At 42.5% G+C, this 25,267-nt stretch overlaps 1 protein-coding gene across 7 annotated transcripts in view; it reads left to right on the forward strand.

Annotated features, from left to right (window-relative positions):
* The window catches only part of ATP6V0A1 (ATPase H+ transporting V0 subunit a1), a 77,566-nt gene that overhangs the window by 2,261 nt on the left and 50,038 nt on the right, over positions 1–25,267 (forward strand). For all 7 annotated transcript variants that reach the window (XM_083146912.1, XM_083146919.1, XM_083146915.1 and 4 more), the window contains exons 2-5: positions 14,823–14,965; positions 17,106–17,184; positions 18,017–18,114; positions 19,902–20,030. In XM_083146912.1, the coding sequence (XP_083003038.1) occupies positions 14,849–14,965; positions 17,106–17,184; positions 18,017–18,114; positions 19,902–20,030 (423 nt within the window). In that variant the 5' untranslated portion in view covers positions 14,823–14,848. The remainder of the gene's footprint in view (positions 1–14,822; positions 14,966–17,105; positions 17,185–18,016; positions 18,115–19,901; positions 20,031–25,267) is intronic.

The raw sequence follows: 25,267 nt of genomic DNA on the forward strand, positions 1-25,267 counted from the left end.
TTGCCGATAACAACCAATCACTATCTACCTATCATTTTAGAGAATGTTTCTGATAAATGCCTCCTTAAAGCTGATTGGCTGCTATGAGCAACTGCTCTATTGGTCTCTCCCCCTCTTGATACATTAACTTTTTATTCTTAAATAGAACCTGCCACCAGTTAATATATCAACCCCCCTCCTAAACATGTTGGCAGTGATACTTTTTACCCAGTTATTTTTTAGTAATCTATATACATACTGTATAGAACAATGTTAGTACTGCAGAAGAGGGGTGCCGGATGCCCTCACGACAGACGGGATTCTGACGGTCAGTGTACCAACATCGGAATCCCGATGTTAAATGCCCGACAGTCGGGATCCAGACTTACAGGTGCTATTGTCCCATGCATGGAGAATATAACCTGTGGAGAGCGCAGCGAGCCACCGAGCCCACAAGGGGCTTCATTGCGTTCTCACCCCTGTCAGAGCACCGACCAATGATTCCAATGTCCGTATACTGACCGTTGGATTCCCAACTGTGAGGGCACTATACCACACGTGCAGAAAAGATCACATCTACTGTATCTGCTGTTAATGCACTTTAGAGCTGCATAATTGAAAATCACATCTAAAATAAGATGATTTTTTTATCAGGTCTGTTTTTAAAATTCATAGTAAAGAGGTTTGTACAGAATACCTTCAAAACCCAGAATTAAAGCACTAGTTCCGTATTAAATAAATTATTTCTGGTAGAAAGAGCTTCATGTATAATGTATGCCACATTGTATAATGATGCCAAGACACGTTTCACTCATTGTTCTTTCTCAGACTTCTGCTGTGTCACATTGTGAATAGTTTCAAAGACAGGTCACCGTAGCTGTAACATGACTTGGCCATTATGTATTTAGGTCAGTGTTCTTATACTGTACAAATCAATGTGTGTTTTAAAAAGCAACTATACTACTAGTTATGGAGCAACTTGCCATGTTATAGAGCTATTAAGGGACGTTATCATACTTTTTTTTTTTTTTTTTTTTTTTTTATTTCTCAAAATTGACAAAAAATGTATAGGTTTTATAATTTAATGAGTGACATGGAGAGGTCAGCCCTGTTGCCATGCTGATCTGCTATATGCTGTCATAGTTTACACTCTCCCAAAAATGTTCCATTGTGAGTTGAAGATCTCTGGTAGCTGAAAGAAAGTAACTTGTTAACTTTGATGGTTGATGGACCTGTATTATATTCCCACTCTATGCCCACTTGGATAGTAAATTATAAAAAAAAAAACTCTTGTTAAAAGAAAAACGTGGAAAACTCATGTCGACCATATTGATGCCGACCATAAGCTTGTGTTGACCTTTTGTAAATGTCGACCATGGTTATGTTTGACATTTTAAGATGTTGACCTACAGATGGAGCCGGGCTCCCTCTTGCTGGGGAATCGCCAGACTGTCTCCGTTGGTGATCCGCCAGCAGGGAGGCGCTCCATCTGACTGAGTCTCAGTTTCCAGGCGGTGGGAACCCTGTCCGTCTCCGCTTCAGGGAGACGGACAGGGTTAAGGGAGGCGGTGGGGACCCCAGGTGACCGCCGGCGGGGACCCGGGGGCAGCGCCGTCGGAAGGGGACGCGCGCATCTCGCGCGCGTGCGTCCCCTTTCGCAGAGCAGATGCCGGCTGGCGATTCTGCTGCCATCCCCTGCAAAGACAAGGTTAGCTCCATCTGTAGTCACTGTCGACCAATCAGATAGGGTGGCCACTCGCGGGATCCCATGATTTGGCCCCTAAAACGCCAGGATTGGAAATTGTTTCCAATCCCGGAATTTTGGGAGTAGACTCTGCACGCACAGTCTAGTGCCGTGCATTGTCTGAGCTGGTGCTCAGATGCTGCCCTGCTTCTCCCGTCCCCGGCAGTGAGGCTCTGCGCTGTCATGCTGCGCAGGACACACAGCCTGCCTAGTCCTGGACGCACTGCCCTCCCGTCTCCATCAGAAGGCTGCATTGCCCACCCGGCTCAATCGCCCATCTTCACTGCCCACCCGTGCCGCACATGTAAGTAAATATGCGTGGTGGCCAGGTGGGTTTTTTTTATTAGGGAAGCCAATCCCCGAATTCTGGGATTGGGCATTTTTCAATCCCAAATTCCGGGATTGAAAAAAAAAGCCCCGGGATTGGCTTCCCTAGTTTCAGATAACAACAATACTTTTACCTGAATATTAAAAATGTTAAGAAACTTGTCTGTACATCAAAAAACGTGGCACAGCCACCACTGTCTACATTTTCTATGAATGTTCTCTGTAAAACTAGGAAATGTAGATAAGCGGGAGTGTTTACTCTTTTGATAGTAACGCAGCATTTCCTTCTGCCAAGGCACAAGTGGGGGTCACTTCATTAAGATTCTTATCATTGGTAAACTACACATGTCTTCCACATTGTGTGTGAGGTTTAGCTGTGCTCAAGACAGAGTTGCAAGTGGAAGGATATGTAACATTGGGGCAGATGTATTAAGCCTTAACAAGAGATAAATGCAAGGGTCATAAAGAGAGATAAATGTCCAGCCAATCACATCCTAACTACCATGTTACAGGTTGTGTTAGAAAAAAGTCAGTAAGGAGCTGATTGGCTGGACATTTATTTCTTTACCTCTTGCATTTATCTCTTGTTAAGGCTTAATACATCTGCCCCATTGACTGTAATTTAGTATGCAGTATGTGGATGGTTGTGGTACAGGTTGAGTATCCCTTATCCAAAATGCTCGTGACCAGAAGAATTTTGGATTATTTAATATTTTGGAATATTTTTATATTTTGAATGAGGTATTTTGAGGTATCTCGCATTTATGTTGTACAAACACATCAAGCACATGAAATACACACAAATGCATTTTATCTGTGCATGAAACAAGGTTTTAAAACATAAAACGAAGTTTGTATACAATCTCAGGTACTGAACTTGAATACCAAGCAATGATGTCCTTGCACATATTTAGTTAGGTTATATGTTATTTCCCCAGTAGTGCTAGCAAGTAGGGTTTTAGCACACAAGGGATACATAACCTGTACTAGTTTTAGTGCAATATGTAACCAAGCCAGTGAAGTTACATGATGGACCAACACAATACCTAATCTGCATAGACTTTAGCCAATGTGACTACTGTTCCTATAGGAAAAGATGGTCCTAGTAGCATCGCTTTGTAGATGATCCTTCCAGCTCTTGCAGCTATTACTGATGGCAAAGTAACTATAGAATAGGGAAGTGGTCGGTCTATAACGGCCTAATTATTTCCTCTGCTTATACCACATACTTTTCTGTTTTTCTTTGCTTAGTAAAAGTTTTGATCAAATAAATGATACCACAATGCAGGGCCGGCCACAGAAATCTTGGGGCCCCATAATTTGATATTTCTGGGGCCCCCCAGCCCCTGCAGTCAGCCACCCGGCACTCGATTGCTGTGGGCGGCTGACACATAACACCCACCCCCTACCCCTCCAACAAGCATACTTGCGCCTTAGACTCAGGAGGGGAAGCTTCCTGGGGATGCCTGTTTAAACACGCAGCTCCCGGCCGCTGCGCATTTACACACACTGACATGAGCCCATGCTGCTGCGGCGCTCATGTCAGTGTGTGTAAGCGGCGTCCGGAAGCTGCATGTTCTGACAGGCATTCCCAGGAAGCTTCCCCTCCCGAGTCTGCAGCGCCGTGGCCGCATATATTCTTGGGTACTCTTTACCTAGAAGGGCGCCCGTCGCGGGCATCGCGGGTACATTTATGTCTGGCCGCGACGCGACCGACGCGATGCCCGCGATTTCCCATTGAAACCCATGTTAAACATGGAAATCGTGTCGGTCGCGTCGCGGCCGGCCATAAATGTACCCGCGATGCCCGCGACGCGATGCTCCCGATTTCCCATAGGAATCAATGTTAAAAGGCGCGATGGACCCGATTTTACTGTTAAATGGCTCAATGGACCCGATTTGGCCATAGAAATCAATGTTAAATGGGCCACAGAGCCCATTAACCCTTAAATGTCCCCCCCAATTTTTAACGCCACCCCACGATCCACGCGAACCCGAAGCGTGGCGAGCGCAGCGGTACGCGTCCTCCGACCTTTTCATGCCCTACTATCCACTAGGGCGTGGAGTGAGAATATAATAGTGTGGCGAGCGCAGCGAGCCCGAAGTGTGGCGAGCGCAGCGGATACCTTCACAGGTAGACGCGTCCCCTCGCGGGCTTCACAGGTGTCGGCGTCGCCACGGACACCTGTGAAGCCCGCGAGGGGACGCGTATAACTGTGAAGGTATCCGCGTCCCCTCGCGGGGCTCGCTGCGCTCGCCATGCTTCGGGCTCGGTGGCTCGCTGCGCTCGCCACACTATTATATTCTCACTCCACGCCCTAGTGGATAGTAGGGCATGAAAAGGTCGGAGGACGCGTACCGCCGCCCCTCGCGGGCTCGCTGCGCTCGCCACGCTTTGGGTTCGCGTGGATCGTGGGGTGGCGTTAAAAATTGGGGGGGACATTTAAGGGTTAATGGGCTCTGTGGCCCATTTAACATTGATTTCTATGGCCAAATCGGGTCCATTGAGGCATTTAACAGTCAAATCGCGGTCAATCAGCCTTTTTAACATTGTTCCCTATGGGAAAATCGCGGTCATCGCGGGCATCGCGGCCATCCGGATTTGCCCGCGATGACCGCGATTTTTACCCCCGATGACCGCGATTTCAATCGCTGGCGCCCTTCTAGGTAAAGAGTACCTATTCTTGTTGGGGGGGGGGGGGGGTTTGTATCAGCCGTCCACAGCAATCGGGTACCGGGCGGCTTACTGCACGGATGTGTGGCTGATTCTGGGGCCCCTCCGATGGTCGGGGCCCGGGTCAGCTGTCCCCTTTGACCCCCCCCCCTGTCGCCGGGCCTGCCACTATGTCAAAGCTATTCAAATCCAGATACATGTGCCATTGGTACCTTTTCTATACAAGATCTTGCATTATATCCAAGGTCACTGTATAGATTAGAGCCAGTAACTAATGGAATAGGTGCATAATATAATTATTGTTCATTCTAGTACCCTGCATCTTGCATAACCTGAGCAGTTCCTCTTATTTGTATCGCTCCTCTTTAATTGCCATTCCAATTATTATGGAGCTCCCTATCCTGCCTGACCAGACCCTCTATTAACCTTTAGTCTTTTAAATGCTCTCTCAAAACCTTTCTCTTCATTATACTCTATTACAGTGGTTCCCAACCCTGGTCCTCAAGTACCCCCAACAGTGCACGTTTTCCTGGTCACCCAGCAGGTTCACAGATTATTCAGGCACATTTTAAAAGATCCACAGGTGGAGCTAATTATTTCACTGATTCTGTGTGGAGACCTGCAAAACGTGCACTGTTGGGGGTACTTGAGGACCAGGGTTGGGAACCACTGCTCTATTGAATCACCACCTCGTACTACTACTACTGGGTGAGCAAAGTCAAACGCATGACCAGTTGTAACATCATGAGCGATGCATCAACTGGCCAGTTGTGTAAGCATACAGATTTACCAATCCATCTACACATCAGCAGTGTGTCCCCAGCCTAATAGCATGCCCATAAAATTCACATAAATCAGCAGTCTCTGCCATTTTCTGCCCATTTTCTCCCCCCATATCCCCTGTACATTGCAATCTCCTAGGAGCAGACTCGCCTCTTCTCAGCTTAATTATGTTAAGTGCGTGCATTTATAGGGGAGCTATAAGAATTTATATAAAATAGCCAGACGCGGCCATTCAGACAAGTTGGCTAAATTAAACGGATGTACAGTTTTTGTTTTCCAGCATTTACAAGCAAATGGCCTATTGTTAGATACTGTTTTAAAATTACAGCTACACCATTGATAATCTGGCACCCTGCAACAGCCGGACTTGTTCCTGCTGCCTACCTGAGCCCTTCTGCAGCCTAACTCAGCGCTAACTGCAGCACTTGAACCTCCATCCTGACTACCCACACCCTGCAGCTAACTCTACCCTGTGGACTAACTGAACCCTCCCGCAGCCTATTTGCCCTCTAGCACCTGATGTGCACACACTAAAAGAGGTGCCAGATAATCCGTGATGTACCTATACCAGAATTTCGTTCTGGTATCAAAAACTATTTTGAGATGTGTGGCAATTTTAGTGGTTAGTCGTTTGTGACTACCAGACAATGGGGTTTATTCTAGTTCATTCTTTCTGACAAAATCCTTCTTAGATGGTCAAAACCATGTGCACTGCAGGGGGGCAGATGTAACATGTGCAGATAGAATTAGATTTGGGTGAGTTATTTTGTTTCTGTGCAGGGAAAATACTGACTGCTTTATTTTACACTGCAATATAGATCTCACTTTGAAGAAAAACCTCACCCAAATCTAATTCTCTCTGCACAAGTTACATCTGCCCCACCCGCAGTGCACATGGTTTTGTCCATCTAAGAAGGATTTTGTCAGAAAGAATGAACTAGAATAAACCCCAATATCTTGTGTAGTGTTTCCCAATCTCGCTATTCATGGCAGGTTTTAAGGATATCCTTCTTTAAGCACAGATATGTCACACAGCATGAGGTATTTGTTAAGTCACATGTGCATCCTTAAAATTGCACAATCCATTTAGGTGTGAGTTGTTTCATGAAACTTGTAGTCAATCGCACACAAGCACACTCCGGAGAATTCTTCAATACAATTTGAAATGCTTAATTACAGTGCTGGGGTGCAAATTATCAGCTACAGGAGAAGTGTCCGTTTCATTAGCAGAGTCCTATAGAGGGACATTAGTGGGGAAAAATGAAATTTAATAGATGTTTAAAAAAGTACCAAATGGCTGATTTGAGCTTCAAATTATATAGAAATAAAACAAATAATTACGAGAAATAAAAGGTGCTTGTGGGGTAATTTACAGCCATTTTAGAGTGAAAAATGTTTGAATATTATTTTGACTTAAATCAGTGGTTCTCAAACTGTGGGTCCCAACCTTCTCATTGTGGGGTCGCGACTCCATGTTGCTGACCATCAGTTTGATTACTTTTTTCATCTCAGTGATGCTGCTTTCAGACCGCATAACTGGCTTTGACCCTGTATTTGAAAACGTTTCCAAAAACGGGTCTGCCAGATAAAACCCCTTTCACACCGCAGCTCTTAAACGGTATATTACCGTTTAAGTGCCGATTTTTTGACATTGGCAGACCCGTTTGGAAACTTTCCAAATACAGGGTCAAAGCCAGTGCAGCCTTCAGCCCTCCCCTCTGTGCAGCTCCCCCCTCCCCCCGCGCGCGTGTCGACACCCCCGCGCGCGTGTCGACACCCCCGCGCGCGTGTCGACACCCCCGCGCGCACGTGTCGACGCCCCCCCCCCCCATGTCGACCTACCCCCGTGCAGCCGGTACCTCCGTTGTGGATCCCGGCACTGCAGTTCTGTATGGTCGGAAGCACTTATGAAAAAAAGTGTCTTTCAGAAAATGGCTGCCCCATCGGAAAACCCGTTTAAAAAAACTGTCTTTCGTATGTGGGCAGCCATTTTCCAAAAGTCACTTTTCTTATAAGAAAAGTGACTTTTGGAAAATGGCTGCCCCCATACGAAAGACAGTTTTTTTAAACGGGTTTTCCTATGGGGCAGCCATTTTCTGAAATACACTTTTTTCATAAGTGCTTCCGACCATACAGAACTGCAGTGCCGGGATCCACAACGGAGGTACCGGCTGCACGGGGGTAGGTCGACGCGGGGGGGGGGGGGGTGTGTCAACACGCGCGTGGGGGGGGGGCGCGGGGCGGCTCCAGTGCTGTGAATATTTAATGAGCGCTCATTAAATATTCACTGGGCTGAATTTAGGACCCAGCTCATTGGCTGGGTCCTAAATACCGTTTCAGAACCCAATTTTGAGCCTAAAATACCGGTTCTGAAACGGGTAAAACCCTGCATTTTAACCGGTTAGAAAAAACAGTATTTTCTAACCGGTTAAGTGGTCCTGCACCTTTCAGACCGCACAGATTACCGTTTTAAAACGGTAAAAAAACGGCAATATACCGTTTACAAGGTGCGGTCTGAAAGGGGCATGAGTGATTCAAGGAGTCTGTTATTTTAGACTTCTCCCATCATTTTGTGCCTCCACAATGCTGCCATGTATGAGCTGTCTGCTGCCTACACATGTGATGTGATGACCTTCTGCAGTCACTTGCTGGGGTCCTGTAATTATTTTTAGTGTCTGATGGTTTCCCATAATTATTTTTATTGTCTGATGGGGTCCCAGAGCAAAATAATTTGAGGACCCCTGACTCAAATGGTTTCACTATATTTGGGATGCATAATCTAATTTGAGGCAAATTCTATATTTCACTCCCAAAAATGTAATTACTTTCCCGAAAAAACGAATTGAAACTTTAAATGCCCAATTAGTTATTGGGGAGGGGTCCAATGTGTTCTGCAATGTGTCCCTGTATTTTAAATTAGTATATTTTAATGGTGACTAAAAAAATTACAAAAGTTTTTCTGGTACTTGTTTCCTAGCACGGTGCCCAGATTTTCTACGTACAGCACCATAGGGAAATCGCATCGCATCGGACATTGTAGCGGCATGCGATGCGATTTTTTTTTTTCCATGTCATTTTTTTTTTCATTTTACACCACAATATCGCATCGCATGTCCCGCAAAATCGCATGCGATTTTATAGGGTGTGCGATGCCATGACATTAGGTATACAATAATATGATTGTATGTCCCAAAAATAGATTTAACGCACCCCCCCCACTATCCACGCCACCCTGAAGCGTGGCGAGCGCAGCGGAACGCGTCATCCGACTTTTTTTCATTACTCCACTATCCATGTCGGCGTGGGGTTTATTTTATATAGTGTGGTGAGTGCAGCGGATTAGTTTACAGTATTTTGGTTCACTACCCGTTGAGGCAAAGCTCGAGGTGGATTGGATTACTATATCCCATTTGGCCCTAAGTGGGTGGAGCTTATGCACAGACCTGTGCGACAAAACGCGTTGGGTTTTATGAATAAAGGATCACTTATCCTAATAGGAGTCTCCTTCTTATTTTGGAAAACGGATGAAAGAACTACTTAATTTCTGATAAGAATACCAGTGAAATGTACTGATTGTGATTTGGCTAGGTGGTATTCATTATAGCGCACTCCGGCAACCCCCTTTTTGTATGTATGTATGTATGTATGTATGTATGTATGTAAGTATGACTTTAAAAAAGACTGCTATTGATGTGGGAATATGACCAGCCTGTGGTGACAAAATGCAAAGGCTCTGAACCGTAAAGCTGCAATTGGCTTAATACCCTAAGTAATGCACTTTTCATAAGATCCAGACTTTTCCACACACCTTTCTATTGTGGCACTTCACTTGTCTGTGTGATTGCTCTTATAGTAATGTAAACCACAGTGTGATTGTCAATTTCAGCATTCATTCTTCACATACTGTAATAGCCTACTGTGTTTATATGGCAGATCAGCTGCTCACATGTGATGTTTCCACAGACCCGTAGGCAATCTGACCTGACCTGATCTGCCAAATACATTTTTGGGGTAGTCACAATCCTCTCAACTGATGCTAGAGAGGCGTTACAAAGCATCTCGTAATGTAGGATGTGAGCAGCGCTTACTAAAAGTTAAACGGATGTAGATATCGGAGCAAATTGTCCGTTTTCATTTACATAGAAGCATGTTTTCACTAGGATCCTTACATTTGCTGGCTGCAAATTGACAAAGGCATGAGTCTAGGTAAGAACTAATAATGGTACTTGTGAGTTATCCGGGCTGCCGATTTTTTCATCGCGCCCGAAATCGTGGGCATCGCGTCGGTCGTGGCCGTTATAAGGAGCCGCGACGCGATGCCCACGATTTCCCATAGACAGTAATGTTAAAAGACACGATGGACCCGATTTCCGACCCGATTTCCCATAGACAGTAATGTTAAAAGACGCGATGGACCCGATTTCCCATAGACAGCAATGTTAAAATAAAATGACAATATGAAATTGTCCAATATGTTTTAAAAAAAAATGTTTCATGGCCCCCCACCACCGTTAACGCCACCCCGCTATTGACGCAAACCCGGAGCGTGGCGAGCGCAGCGGTACGCGTCCTCCGACCTTTTCATGCCCTACTATCCACTAGGGCGTGGAGTGAGAATAGAATAGTGTGGCGAGCGCAGCGAGCCACCGAGCCCGAAGCGTGGGGACGTGGACACCTTCACAGGTATCCGCGTGCCCTTGCGGGCTTCACAGGTGTCCGCGTCCCCTCGCGGGGCTCGCTGCGCTCGCCACGCTTCGGGCTCGGTGGCTCGCTGCGCTCGCCACACTATTCTATTCTCACTCCACGCCCTAGTGGATAGTAGGGCATGAAAAGGTCGGAGGACGCGTACCGCCGCCCCTCGCGGGCTCGCTGCGCTCGCCACGCTTCGGGTTGGCGTCAATAGCGGGGTGGCGTTAACGGTGGTGGGGGGCCATGAAACATTTTTTTTTAAAACATATTGGACAATTTCATATTGTCATTTTATTTTAACATTGCTGTCTATGGGAAATCGGGTCCATCGCGTCTTTTAACATTACTGTCTATGGGAAATCGGGTCCATCGTGTCTTTTAACATTACTGTCTATGGGAAATCGTGAGCATCGCGTCGTGGCCCCTTATAACGGCCACGACCGACGCGATGCCCCCGATTTGGGGCTAAATCGCGGGCATCGCGTCGGTCGGGTGTCCTTAACTTAAGGACAAAATCGGCAGCCCGGATAACTCACAAGTACCCTAATAATTTATATAATATGGCACTTGTGTGATGGTCTGGGGTGTAAGCCCCTGAACTGCTTTCAATGGCTTTTTCAAGGCATCACAATGTAACACATATTATAGTACTGTTTGTTTATCCATGTAAAGAAGTGTACACCTGGTGTGATTTTATTTTCTATTCAATCCCAATCGAATCGCACAGCGCCATGTACACATTCGATTTAGACTATATAGTACCAATCTGTTTTTCTATTCCATTTTGCTGCCACGGGGTTGGTTGCGCATCAGGATCGAATAGAAATCGAATGCTTTTATATTCGATTTTGCGTACATAAGCAAAATCATATAGCAAAATAGACTATATCAAACAGTGTGTATGTCCTAAAATCCCAATTTTCCGAGGTTTTACCACATTTTTGAATGTATTAATCGCTGACTGACGCATTTTCTCCATGGAGGGTAATGCCACATTTTTCTGGTATTGCCCTATAGAATCCTATGGGCTTCTTTTTACATCTGCGATGGCCCCCCCTTACCTGCTCTGACTTTCACCTTCCTAGCAACCCCGACTTCCTCTTCCGGGTGCAGGGAGGGAGGAGGAGCTGCAGGAGGCTCCCGGTTGCAGAAGGTAAGAGAAACCCTCAGGGACTCTCTCAGCCAGCGCCGGCTGTTTCTAAAAGGGCAGCACTTTTTGCAAGAGCTGCCCTTTATGATGCTAATCACATATGTTAATACATATGCGACTAGTGTTATTGCCATAAAATTGAGAAGCAATGATCATTATCCTAGCCTTTGTATATTAGGGACACCTACCTGATGAAGAGGTTACCCGTATGTTATTGGGAATCCCATAGCTTTGGCCAAGATTATGCAAAGAGACCCTTCTATTTAATTGCAAAATGTATTGCAATTCTAATTGGTAAGGTTTTAATAGTGCATCTGCATTTTTTTCTCTGTCATTGACATAGAGCAAAAGCAACTATTTTGCAGTCTGAAACCATACTCCTTTAATTTGTGAGCAACATGTGAATTCCCTGTTTCATGATGCACAGGGGTAGTACGGATGGTGTAATGGTTAGCATTACTGCCTCACAGCGCAGAGGTCATGGGTTCGATTCCCACCATGGCCCTAACTGTGCAGAGTTAGTATATTGTACCTGTACTTGCGTGGGTTTCCTCCGGGTACTCCGGTTTCCTCCCAAAATCCAAAAATATACTGGTAGACTAATTGGCTCCCAACAAATTAACCCTAGAATGTCTGTGTGTGTGTGTGTACGGAATATAGATTGTTAGCTCCACTGGGGCAGAGACTGATGTGAGTATCTCTGTTAAATGCTGCAGAATTTGTGTGAACTGTTAATAAAGAATAAATAATTATATATAATTTGATATCTGGATGGTGACAGACAATGTCTAGGTCACATGATAAAGTGGACATTTACTTTTTGGGGATTTTTATTTATTTTTAACCTTTTTCATTCTTTACCAACCACGTGGACTCTGATTTAAAAATGGTAAAGTGTACTGAGCGCAGCATTAGTGGAGCAAAGCACCTGGCCTGAAGCAAGGCGAGCATAGTGGTACATTAATTTAAGGGTGCTCTTGCCCAGGTGTAAACATTTAAAAAAAAAAAAAAAAAAAAGGTGAAAAACTCACCGATCTTTTTCATGTTAACCTTTAGCTTGTGTTGACCTTTTTCCAATGTTAACCTTTTGGGGTCGACCTAATATTCCATTCCACACCAGCTGTTTGGTCCGATATTGAAAGTGTGTGTACCCTGCAGCCAGAGCAGACTGTCATACCAAAACCAGTAGGCTCTATTCACCTGATGCAGACTACTACCTGAAAAAGGTCTACGTCTAGGTCATCAAAATACCCAAGGTCAACATTGAAAATAGGTTGACACAAGCTTATGGTCAACATGAGTTTTTAACCCCCCCTCACACACACACACACACACACACACACACACACACACACACACACACACACACACACACACACACACACACACACACACACACACACACACACACACACACTACAAAAAGTGTTTTTTTTTTTCCATAATTCACTATCCAAGTAGGCATAGGGTGGTAATTATATAATAGTATGGACAGGGAAAGATTCATGCGCTAAGGGGCCGCCTGAACTGATCAGTTATATGTCACCACACATATAATACAGGCAACAAAATAGGAAAAAATGCTGACAGTCTTCAAGCGCTCACCAACATGGACTGTTAATTTGGTCTAGGTCGACCATTAGTTGTCGACCTAGACATTGTCTACAGTTTATAAAGTAAATAGACTTTTGGGGATGAGCGCTAATTACAGTAAAAGGAATAGATGTAAGAGATAAAGAAAAGATCAGAAGTATAGAAAAACACCTGAAAAATAAAAATAGGTTAAAAATAATGATTACAGCTCCTCTGAGCAAATGTGGATTGTCCGTGGAGTGCGTTAACTATCTGTGCCTACCTCTATTGCTGGGATGGAGCGTGGCGGGTTAGGAGGTCCGTGCGCTGCTGCTGGTAGATGCGCCGCACGTCCTTCCCTTTCCTCCGAGAGCTCCGGTGCCAGGACTGTGTGTGGAGCGTTGGAGAGATGTGCGTGCTCAGGTAGATGGAATTGCTGCACGCTTCTTCTCAGCTCCCGTCAGTTCGAGCGGTCACCTAGTCACGGCAGTTGTTACTTCAGCTCTGATGTAGCGGAGCTTGTTTCTTGAGGTGGGGAACACACTAGGGGGTCCACGGGTAGCCTCTTCTACGCGTTTCGAGCCTTTGGGCTCTTTTTCAAGAAAAACTCCACACACAGTCCTGGCACCGGAGCTCTCGGAGGAAAGGGAAGGACGTGCGGCGCATCTACCAGCAGCAGCGCACGGACCTCCTAACCCGCCACGCTCCATCCCGGCAATAGAGGTAGGGACAGATAGTTAACGCACTCCACGGACAATCCACATTTGCTCAGAGGAGCTGTAATAATTATTTTTAACCTATTTTTATTTTTCAGGTGTTTTTCTATACTTCTGATCTTTTCTTTATCTCTTACATCTATTCCTTTTACTGTAATTAGCGCTCATCCCCAAAAGTCTATTTATCCATTAATTACTGAGCTGCTTTTTTCCCCATTTCCAGCGCAGTGATAAAACCCCCCATTAGTTTATAAAGTAACCTTATAAACTTTAAACTTAATTCCATGTATGTTTCTAAACCACTATCTTCAGTTTTATACCTTCAGTGAGTATTGTTTTGGGGTAGTACGGATGGCGTAATGGTTAGTATTACTGCCTCACAGCACTGAGGTCATGGGTTTGAGTCCCACCATGGCTCTAACTGTGGAGTTTGTATATTCTCCCCAAACTTGTGTGGGGTTTCCTCTGGGTATTCCTTCCGGTTTTCTCCCACAATCCAAAAATATACTGGTAGGCTAATTGGCTCCCAACAAAATGAACCCTACAATGTCTGTGTGCGTGTATATTTGGTAGGGAATATAGATTGTAAGCTCCACTGGGGCAGAGAATGATGTGTGTTCAAATATTCTCTGTAAAGCGCAACAGAATGTGTGCGCTATATAAGAAACTGTTAATAAATAGATATTGTTTCCTGCAAGCAACATGTTATATAGTGGCATTTCTTCACCTGAGTGTTGTAAGACTTCTTAGCCGATATGGTATCTTACATTACGGAGTCTAGCCACCATATAGCCGTCTGCTTTGCAGTCACTGGTGTTGTTGTACTGGATGTCAAAGGTGTTTTAGCGGGTTCGAGCTGTGCTCGCCATGCTTCGAGCATGGTGGCTTGCTTGGCACACTATTCTGTTATCACTCTATGTCCACTTGGGTGGTAAAGAATGTACCAAGTCAGTCTAAAAAAAAACATGAAAGATTTATGTCGACATTTTCAGTGTTAATGGTGTTGACCTACTCACTGTAGAGTACAAGACATGTATAACCTTTTACTAGTTGCTAACTTAAGATGTTCATTAAAAAAAAAAATAACATTGACATCTTTTAAAAAATGTTGCTGTATCTTTTTTTTTTTTTATTATTATTATTATTATTGTATGTACTTAAGTTATGTATTGATTTATTTATTTTTAGGTTAAGCATCAAACTAATCCAGAAAGATGGGTGAACTCTTCCGAAGTGAGGAGATGACACTAGCGCAGCTTTTTCTACAGTCTGAAGCTGCTTACTGCTGCGTCAGCGAGCTGGGAGAGCTGGGAAAAGTACAGTTCAGAGATGTAAGTTAACTGAATAATTGCTACCACCTAAGTGACTCATAGAAATTAATCTATTTTCTGACCTTTTGATTTGATTTTCACCCTCTCGAACTATTGCATGTTGACATACTGACTGTCTATCTAGACACTGTATAGCAGGCATTCCCAACCACGGTCCTCAAGGCACACCAACAGTGCAGGTTTTATAGATATCCAGGCTTGAGCACAGGTGACTTAATTAGTATTTGAGGGATTCTGATTAAACCATCTGTGCTGAAGCCTGAATATCACTAAAACCTGCACTGTTGGTGTGCCTTGAGGACCGTGGTTGGGAATGCCTGCTGTAGATCTATTAACCGGAAACAATCAGAACCGATCCTCGTGTTCACTACTAAAAGGAAATGTGTAAATAATTATTTTCACAAGTCAGTTATTTGTAGTCCTTTGCCAGGGAGACATGGTTTTAATGGAATCTTCTACAGCACTTGTACACATCCAGTTATTACCAGTATCAGCAAGAAAGTTCTATTCCCAGACCCAGCTTTCAGTAAATCAGCACTCATTGAAAAGGCTGGAGTTCCTTCTTGAAAGCCTGCTTACCACCTCTAAAGTCTTCCTAATTACCAGATGTCAGCTGAATGTCTATGGCAATACATCCTTTTTCCGTCTTCTCTCTGGGTTGAGCCCCATGGTACTTTGTGTGGTCATCTCACAAAACCAAGATGTTTACTTACTTCCTTCCCTATTGTTGGCCCATAGAATCTTTCAGTATTTCATGATTTTAACACTGGTTTCTGAAAATTCATATTGTGTACTGTAACACGTTCCTGAGTAGTTTGCTAGCTTGCTCTTTTGTTTTTCAAGGTACTATGGATTTTTCATTTTAGAATGGAGTCTGCCATGTGTGGCTTCTTCACTTTTTTCCTGAGCTCTAATCTCATTATGACCTTTATGAAAATGCTTACTTTATATCCCCTTGCACTCTAACACTTGAGAGAGGTCTACTGCGTTCTTGAATTTAGTGTCTTGCGGCCAATCTCTGAATCTGCACAAGTACAAAGTGGTCTCTTAACTTCTGAATTTATTTTACCCCCAAGGTGTTTTCTAGCTAGCGCTTCAATCAGGATTTGTCTATGACATTCTCTAAATCATGAAATGTAAGATGGAACTTGACTTTTTTTTCTTTTTCTTTTCACTAGGCTTTTTTGTTTTGTTGGACACTTAGGGCCTTATTCTAGTTCATTCTTTCTGACAAAATCCTTCTTAGATGGACAAAACCATGGGCACTGCAGGTAGGGTAGATGTTACTTGTGCAGAGAGAATTAGATTTGGGTTGGGTTTTACTTCAAAGTGAGATCTATATTGCAGTGTAAAAATAAAGCAATCAGTATTTTCCCTGCACAGAAACAAAATAACTCACCCAAATCTAATTCTCTTTGCACATTTTACATCTTCCCCCCTGCAGTGCACATGGTGTTGTCCATCTAAGAAGGATTTTGTCAGAAAGCGTGAACTAGAATAAGGCCCTTAGTTGCAGTGCTCCGTTTTCTTGTGACTAGTTGATGACATCAAGAAGGGGCTCAGTGTTCCCAGTTCCCCTCCCTGCAAAGGCATAATTTGCCGTTGCCGGTCCTCACAACTTGACATTTTTGGTTATGCAGACCCTGAAGTTAATTTATATAAGAAAATATTGAAGTGGCATTAATTCCTCTTATACAGGGGAAGCTATAGGAACTACAGGAAAATGAGTACCATAGGGTTTTTTTGGCAGTGGTTGTTGGAAACCATATGTGTTGTTAAGAAAACAATACTGCCTGGTAACATGTTACATTTAAGTGGCTTCAAGTAATATCTATTACTTATACAGTGAAACGAAACAAAATGATAGCCTCGGATTCATTTTGAACAATTATTAATTACAGGTCATTTATTAAAGATGATTATTCATATCCTTTCAAGGAAAACTCCACAATCATGTTTTCGTAGTAATTTCCCTCCACCTGCTAGCTAAATGACAAGGGTCTGAAACCTCATGGCTGGATCCAAGGAGGGGTGACTGGTAGTTGTCCAGAGCCCCCACATTCTCCCCCTAAATTGTGCACGCTGCTGGTACTGAAAAGGCATATATTATTTTATTCACTTCTAAATTATTTTTTTGCAGTTAAATCCTGATGTCAACGTTTTCCAGAGAAAATTTGTCAATGAAGTCAGAAGATGCGAGGAAATGGACCGCAAATTGCGTAAGTTTTCAGCTCACTTCCTAAAATACTTATTGATTTGATACCTGTATGCAGGGGTTTGCATAACTATACTGCTTTTTGAAGTCACAGCTTAAAGGATGCCCCCTCCATCCCTTACACAAATTGTGTGCCGTGGCCAATGAAAATTAGTTGTGGTCATTGTAATCGGCAAAACCAGTGTTGGTATCTGCCAGTCATAAACCATGTGGACTGACAGAGGTGAATCCTTCCCTTCTACATAACTAAACCTAAGGTTTAATTATGTAGGGAAGGGAAGGGCATTTTTCAATAAGAAGCTTAGGGTGACATTATTATAAAATGTCCAGGGTGACATTATTAGGTAATCACTGCCTTACACCATTGCTTCTTAACCTGTGAGTAAATTCTGAAATAAAGTCATGCCATGTTGGGGTGGTTTCCCATGATCCTTTATTTCAAATCACTTTGGTTGAACCGTTTCATGCACTAACCCTGTTTGGTGTCCAACAAGATTTTATATTTGTATTCTGTGGTTTTTCTCTAGGGGGTGGATGAATGCTTTGTCTACTGAAATTAATGTTTTATTTAATGTAATACAAGCAGACTTTATCCTTGGACAGCTGTTAAAAAGCTACTAGAAGCTCTGAAGCGCATAACTATTTATCTGACCGTTGTTATTTCTCCTGTACCTGTCATTGTAATGTTTCAGTACGTGGTTATAAACTGCTTATGCAATTTTAGGCTGTTTGGATCATTATGGTACCAACCTGCCTCTTAGTGCATGTATACAGTAAATGCCCAAGCAATGTACATGAAGATTTTTATCCTTTAAAGAGTCTTTCTCTTCTTACAGGATTTGTAGAGAAGGAGATTAAGAAAGCAAGTATACCAATTCTTGATACAGGGGAGAACCCAGAAGTTCCCTTCCCTAGGGATATGATTGACCTTGAGGTGAGACTGAGAAATCATTCTTTCCCATTTGTGTGACCTAATTATTCAATAATATGTTTAAATTGAAATGAAACTTGCAAAAACCAACACATATTAAATCAAGTTTATTGATATATTTAATATGGACTCAAAATCATTTCCCAGATGTCCACTTTTCCTGTAATTCTTCTGTTTTAAAATGGGTTTTAGTGTGCTTTATACATAAAGATCAAAATGATCTATGATTTTGTTCCAAACATGCTCACTTTATAGGGTGGATCTTATATTCGTGTGAACTACATGGGCGTTGAGGCACAAATTGTAATTGCACATGATGCAAATCAGGCTTCATATATTGGTTAGCTGTAAATAAGTAGTATAGGGGTGATTCAGAGGTGGCTGCATAGCTCAGCATTGCTAAAAGCCACTGCAGGCTGTTGTGATCCGCTGCTGCTTCCTGGGCATCTGACTAATAATCTGGTTACTCAGGATATCTGATGGGGGCTGGAGGAAAGGTTTCATTACTCATTATAGTATACTACTTTTACTACTAAAGAAAGGAAGCAATGACATCAGAACTTACGCATATATTATTTGAGGTTATACATCTGTATTGTATAAAGACATGAGACAAAATTTGTAGACAATATGCAGTGTTATAGTAAGAGTACCTATAACATACTTGCCCTCCTTTTTTTTGGGAAAAACTCCTGAATTTGGGGTAGTTCTTCAAGGTTCTAGTGTGAGTAGACAACCCTTGTGTGTGGGTGTGATGACATGATTAGATGTGAATCGTATTATCACATCCCAATTACTTTGACATAATGTTGTGAATTGCTGCATTATTTTATGATTGAGGACAAGATGATCTCATTCATGACACCACTCCTCTGCCCCTCCCACCAGGGTATTTCCCTCTTTAGATTTCCCAGCGCACAGGAGGCAAAAATCTGTCATTATCCCTATTTTTTTCTAGATAAAAGTATATTTTACAAATGCATTGTGCCTTTAAACCAAAAATAATGTTATTAAATAAGGTACTCCATTCTCTTATGAGCCAGTATAAGATATCAGCACACTATGGAGTATATTTATAGAATGTTGTTTTTTTTCCGCCCGTTTTTTATAGTAAAAAAAATGACAATTGTTCTAAATTGATGTTGTTTTTGAGGGGTTAAAACACATATTTACTAACATTTATAAATGTAATATAAATTGTTAGTACATGTGTGTGTTAGCCATTTTCTAAGCGATCATGATGTACTCTGTGTGTATGCCCCGCATCGCCATCACCAGCTCAGATCTTATGTTCAAGATCTAGTCAGATTGTGCTACATGTGCGGGTACCTCTGATCGCTCAGCACACATTGCTGGTGCATAGCATGTGTGTAACCGATGTGTGCTGAGCGATCTGTGCTTAACTGCATCGTTTTGTGTGGGGCTGAAGTTGCCCCATGTGTACGGGGCTTTAAACACAGCATCAATTTCATTGATTTTAAATCAATAAAAATCTATCAAATTGGCCTTTCGTGAATTGACCCCTCTGTGTAAATGCCTTGCACTTTATTCCCATATAAACCCATTTTTGTTCCGTTGCCATTAAAACAGCAGATAAGTATTTTTGCCAGCAACCAACATAAGATTGTCAAATCTATTGATGTTGAGTAATTAGTTTGCCATGATTTATTTAAAAACATTTGGATGGCAAAATGGTCCTTTTGGGTCTCATTTCTTCAATTTCTCCTTTAAAGGTTCCTGTTTTCTTGTTCTCCACGTCTTGATAATTTAAATGTCTCCCTAACCGACAGGCCAATTTTGAGAAGATTGAGAATGAGCTTAAAGAGATTAACACCAATCAGGAAGCTTTGAAGAGGAACTTTCTGGAGCTGACTGAGTTAAAATACATTCTACGGAAAACACAACAATTTTTCGATGAGGTCAGCGTTTCTTGTTCTCCTAATTTCAGAAAAAGCTTGTCCTATAGAAAGAAAGTGTTTATCTATTTCCACAGAAATTTGTTGGAGTTTAATGGAAACCGAGGTTTTTTTTTTATTTTTTTGCTGAACTAGGTTAACATGTGTTCCTGATTTCAGTTAACTGTAACTTCCACTAGTCCTTCATATGTTTATTTTGTTAAATGAGAATTATGCACCAGGCAAGGTTGAAGAAGGCAAGCAGAAGCTGCAGGAGAAAAAAAAATGAAACCACTTGATGATGTAATATTGGGTTTCATATACAATGTTGCCTTATTTGAAATTAGCAGTTTTTTTTTATCTGCTCGAATTTTATAGTTCTTTTACTTGCACAGATGCATTTACATTTTGTCACCTGCATTTTTTTCTCCTGCCATGTCTGCTTGCCTTGTTCTCTTGTTCTCTACTGCTGCCTACTTATTCCGTTTCTCCTCCACTGTCCCCTCTTCCTTCTGCCCCTCCCTCCACTGTTGCCTGCTTCCTGCTGCTCCTCTCTCTCCGTCCTCCATTGCCTCCCGCTTCTTGCTCGCTCCCTCTCTTGCTCGCTCTCTCTCTTGCTTGCTCTCTCTCTCTTGCTTGCTCTCTCTCTCTTGCTTGCTCTCTCTCTCTTGCTTGCTCTCTCTCTCTTGCTTGCTCTCTCTCTTGCTTGCTCTCTCTCTCTTGCTTGCTCTCTCTCTCTTGCTTGCTCTCTCTCTCTTGCTCGCTCTCTCGCTCCCTCTCTTGCTCGCTCCCTCCATCCCTCTCTTGCTCGCTCGCTCGCTCCCTCCATCCCTCTCTTGCTCGCTCCCTCCCTCCATCCCTCTCTTGCTCGCTCGCTCCCTCCCTCCATCCCTCTCTTGCTCGCTCCCTCCATCCCTCTCTTGCTCGCTCGCTCCCTCCATCCCTCTCTTGCTCGCTCGCTCCCTCCATCCCTCTCTTGCTCACTCCCTCCCTCTCTTGCTCGCTTCCTCTCTTGCTCGCTCCCTCGCTCGCTCCCTCCCTCCCTCTCTTGCTCCCTCGCTCGCTCCCTCCCTCGCTCCCTCCCTCGCTCCCTCGCTCGCTCCCTCGCTCGCTCGCTCGCTCCCTCCCTCGCTCCCTCCCTCGCTTGCTCGCTCCCTCCCTCTCTTGCTCGCTCCCTCCCTCTCTCTCTCTCTCGCTCGCTCGCTCCCTCTTTCTCGCTTACACTTTTTACATTTTCTACACCCATATTTGCTCTCTGCATACTTCAAATTGCTTTCCTCCTATTTAAATGCTATGCTGAGTGCCTTTGCTTTTTGCCCATATTTACTTTATTTCTCTCTCTGCTTTAAGTTTATCATTGCTGCTTGTTTAATGTTGTTGATTTTAAGTGATTACTAAACATTAGTTCAGGATTGTAAAAAATGTTTTCCTTTTACATGTAATTAACCAATATCTGAGCAAAAATTATTATTCTTAGTGTTATAGGGAGGTTTAAATATGGTGGGTGATTGTTAACTTCCTAAAGTGCAAGGTAAGTGCGGAATGAGCACCCACCAACCCTCCCCTTGAGATGTGTAACTGCTTACCTGAATATTGCTCAACTTTAGGTCACTGCTTTATAGATGTGTAACAGTTATTGATGAAAAATGGTAAGGTAGATTGCTATTCTGATTGGAACATAGTCTGGACCAATCAAAATAGGTCATGTTTGTTTCAAGAAGTAGGTTAATGGCATGCAGGTTGAACCCTAGCTTCACCCTTTACCATCACATTCTTCCACTGCTTAATTTAATGTCTGTGTATATCTATAACTTGCTGAGGCCAAAGGAAGGCTGCATCCTATTAAATATCAAGCTATTCACATCTATAAGAAATATTACAGTACAATAATGTGACCTATTATCCTCGCTGAGGATGTAAAACACACACAAATGTGATTTATGAGAACCATTTAAGCTTGCGAGCAGGGTCCAGCTACCTCTGTCAGTTTGATTCTACCCAGTTTGTTTTAATCACTGTTGTTTCCAATTGTAAAGCGCAACGGAATATGCTGCACTATATAAGAAACTGTAAATAAATACATTTTTGTGTGTGCTGTTTCTGTCACTAGCATGATAAAAGACACAAAATTAATCGTGAGGGAAATACATAGGGCGGAGTGTAGAAAGGAAGGAATATACTTAAAGATGCTGTCAGAATTTTTTAGAAAACACAATTCCCCCAGCTATTGGGATAAAATGTCACATTCTGTACTTTCTCATTTATTTTATTGTTAGGAGTACAATAAAGGCCCAGATCTTCATGTCTGTTTTGATACTGGACTAGAAATATTGAAATGACAGTGATTGTTCACTAGTCAGAAATTGTGTGTAATATCCATTTATGAATAATGTAGAACAGTATCCAAATTTCAGTAATTTACAGTTTTGCTGGCTTATAGGGTGCAGCCTTCTTAAATATAATGTGTTATTTTGTGAAATATCCTTACGTTTCATCCTTTATTATTTCGAACATGTTACATTTTATTTTCTTACCATAAAACAGTGGTTCCCAATCTCTTTTGAATCACGGCACCCTAGAGTATCAAAAACTTTTCACGGCACCGCTAGGCCAAAAAAAAAAAAATTATTATATTGGGTTTATATGCTATTCCTATGGTCAGTTATGTGGTAAAGGGCAGGATTTGCTTCTGTTTGTAGACCTTTTATTATTGGCAGCCAACAGCTCTGGTTTTGCCCATAAATAATTAACCATAAGTAATTTGAATTGGTCCTCGACCACCAATCCAGGGCACCCCTGCAAATGTCCCGAGGGAGCCACAGCACACAGTTTGGGAACCACTGCCATAAGATATTTAACACTTTTTAATTTATTATGTTGTAGCCCTTCACCTGCATTTACTTCTTAAACTGACCATATAGCTGTACACTATTATTGATGAAAGGTACAGAAGGGATTTTTGGATTACATATACTTATGGCTTTCAGGCTATGGCTAACTGGTCAATCTTACCCACAACCCCTAGCTGTGGTTTCTCCCAACAGTGACCAGGGATAAAGTGTTGGTGGTTCCATAGGGCACTGGCTGTCTTATATATTTACAGTTAATTATGACCTTTTTGTTCTTGGATGCATAAAAGCTATCTGAGGTACTAGCTGTCTGTGTAGTCCAGTGTCCTCCGGGAGGAACCAATAGGGTTACAGCTCTGTAAGGTCTGTCTTTTGTTTTGATAGATATTTTACATTTATATTATTTTATCATAGCTAGGGATGTGCAGCTAAATTGTTCAGTGCCTATCCCTGTTGTGTTATGTCATATTTGTCTCCAAGCATTTAATATTAAGGTTTCCAGGCACATTATTATAATTCAAGTTTTCTTTAGATCCATTTCATGCCAATCCATTGTTTTTGTCTACTTTCTTTAACTGCAAGCATTGGCATCCATTTTTTCTTATCCCTGGTATTTATTGTTGCAAGGCTTGTTCACTAAAGGAAAATCTTTATAATATTCTACCTTTTTGTATAATTAACCGTGGAATTATGGACAAAGAATCTGTATATAATTTCCCTCAGTATCTCTGTATCCCATTGTGGCTTCTCCTACTAGTGAGGTCAACAGCCTGGAATGCATTTTCTTGTTTTGTCACTTGGTTTCTTCCATAGCTATCTATCGTTTTATGGCATTATAATAATTTACAGGCAGAATTCAATAAATATCTTATGTGACTTTAAATAATATCCGCATTATCCTGGATTCCTTAATCATTTATTGCTGTGAAAGTCTTCTTAATCGTGTTTGTATTTGTGCACTGCATTGTTTTGACCAATCTCTTCTCCTCCATATTAGTGTTTTTTTTTTTTTTTTGTATGGCTTTATAATGTGTATCCTTTCATTTGACCCACCGAAGCATACTGTCCTCAGTGTTGTGTTCTTCATTTGGTGTCACTTTTTGAAGATAAATGTTTGTTTGGATAAAACCAATAATTGCTGCATATTGGGTCTGAATAACGCCAGTAAAGGATCTGGGAATACATTTCTTCATATTCAATTATTTTTCACGTATAAACTGGATTTAAAGGTTTTTTTCCCCCTCAAATATTGGGCTTATATTTGCCATTATTCACATTATCATTTTTGGGGGGGGGGGGGGGGGGGGAGGGGGGGATTTTACCATTTATTGTAGAGGCAGCCACATAGGCCCCATCATAGAAATATAGGCAGTACTTAAAGAATTAGCCTGTCAATTACTGACAAGCTGACCTCAGACTTAAGCTTGTGCACTATTACCAGTTCCTAGTGCATTGATGAGATGTGCAGTTTTGAATATTAATTCTTACAAAATATCTGCCATATTTCTTTAAATGAGTGGCCGGCTCTAGTTGCAGGTCAAGCTTAATAGGACTGAGAGTACACTGGGTCTGTGACTGGCTGTTTAGGTCATAGTGAGAAGCGACTTGGTGTAATCATCTCACCTAACCATAACCCGCTGATCACGTAACCTGTGAAAATCATATGTCCTTTTAATTAGTGGGAAACTCTGCTTCTCATAAACAGATGTAGTATCCATGTTGGAAGATTCATAAGATTTCAGACTTTTACTTCAGTACAGGTTGTCAAGCCTAACAACGAAATGCATTTGATTTATGTACCACTTTTACAAAGTTACAAAGAAGATAATTTATGAAACAAAGTTTATTTACATTGAACCATCAGAAAGCAAAAGTGTCACTATATCAGTCGCACCTAAAAAAAAAAATTTGGATGTGGGAGAATCAGAGGTATATTCAATGCTCTGACGGCGAGCAGTGCCGATAGCTCGCCATCCATATTCAACTGACCCCCTTCACGTTTGCCGTTTCCACCTTGCTGGTTCTTTTCAGCGAGGAGGAAACGGCGAGTGTGGCCATCAAAACGGCCGGGCTCACTGCATTTGCGGCAAACCTTGTCATTTAAGGGAATCCTCCTTGTCCTCTGATGGATTGTCCTCGCCAAAAAGTCATCGCCGCTGTACAAACCCCCCTATTGTTTAGTAGTTACAGCTTATTTCTGTATGTATAGCTGAACACAAGAAAGTAACTGAACTACAGTCCTAAACCTGGATTTCTTACACTGCTAATAGCAGATGTAAGGTGTTCATTAAATAATGGAATAATGGCAAGTGAAGCAAATCTGTTTTAATTAGGTCTGTTTTGTTTTTATAGGTATACTTACCCGCAATCCTTTGCTCTGGCATTCACTCCTATTCTGCAGTCTCAGACTGC

The sequence above is a fragment of the Crinia signifera genome, chromosome 6 (assembly GCF_055691185.1).
Source record: "Crinia signifera chromosome 6, ASM5569118v1, whole genome shotgun sequence".
Lineage (NCBI taxonomy): Eukaryota > Metazoa > Chordata > Amphibia > Anura > Myobatrachidae > Crinia > Crinia signifera.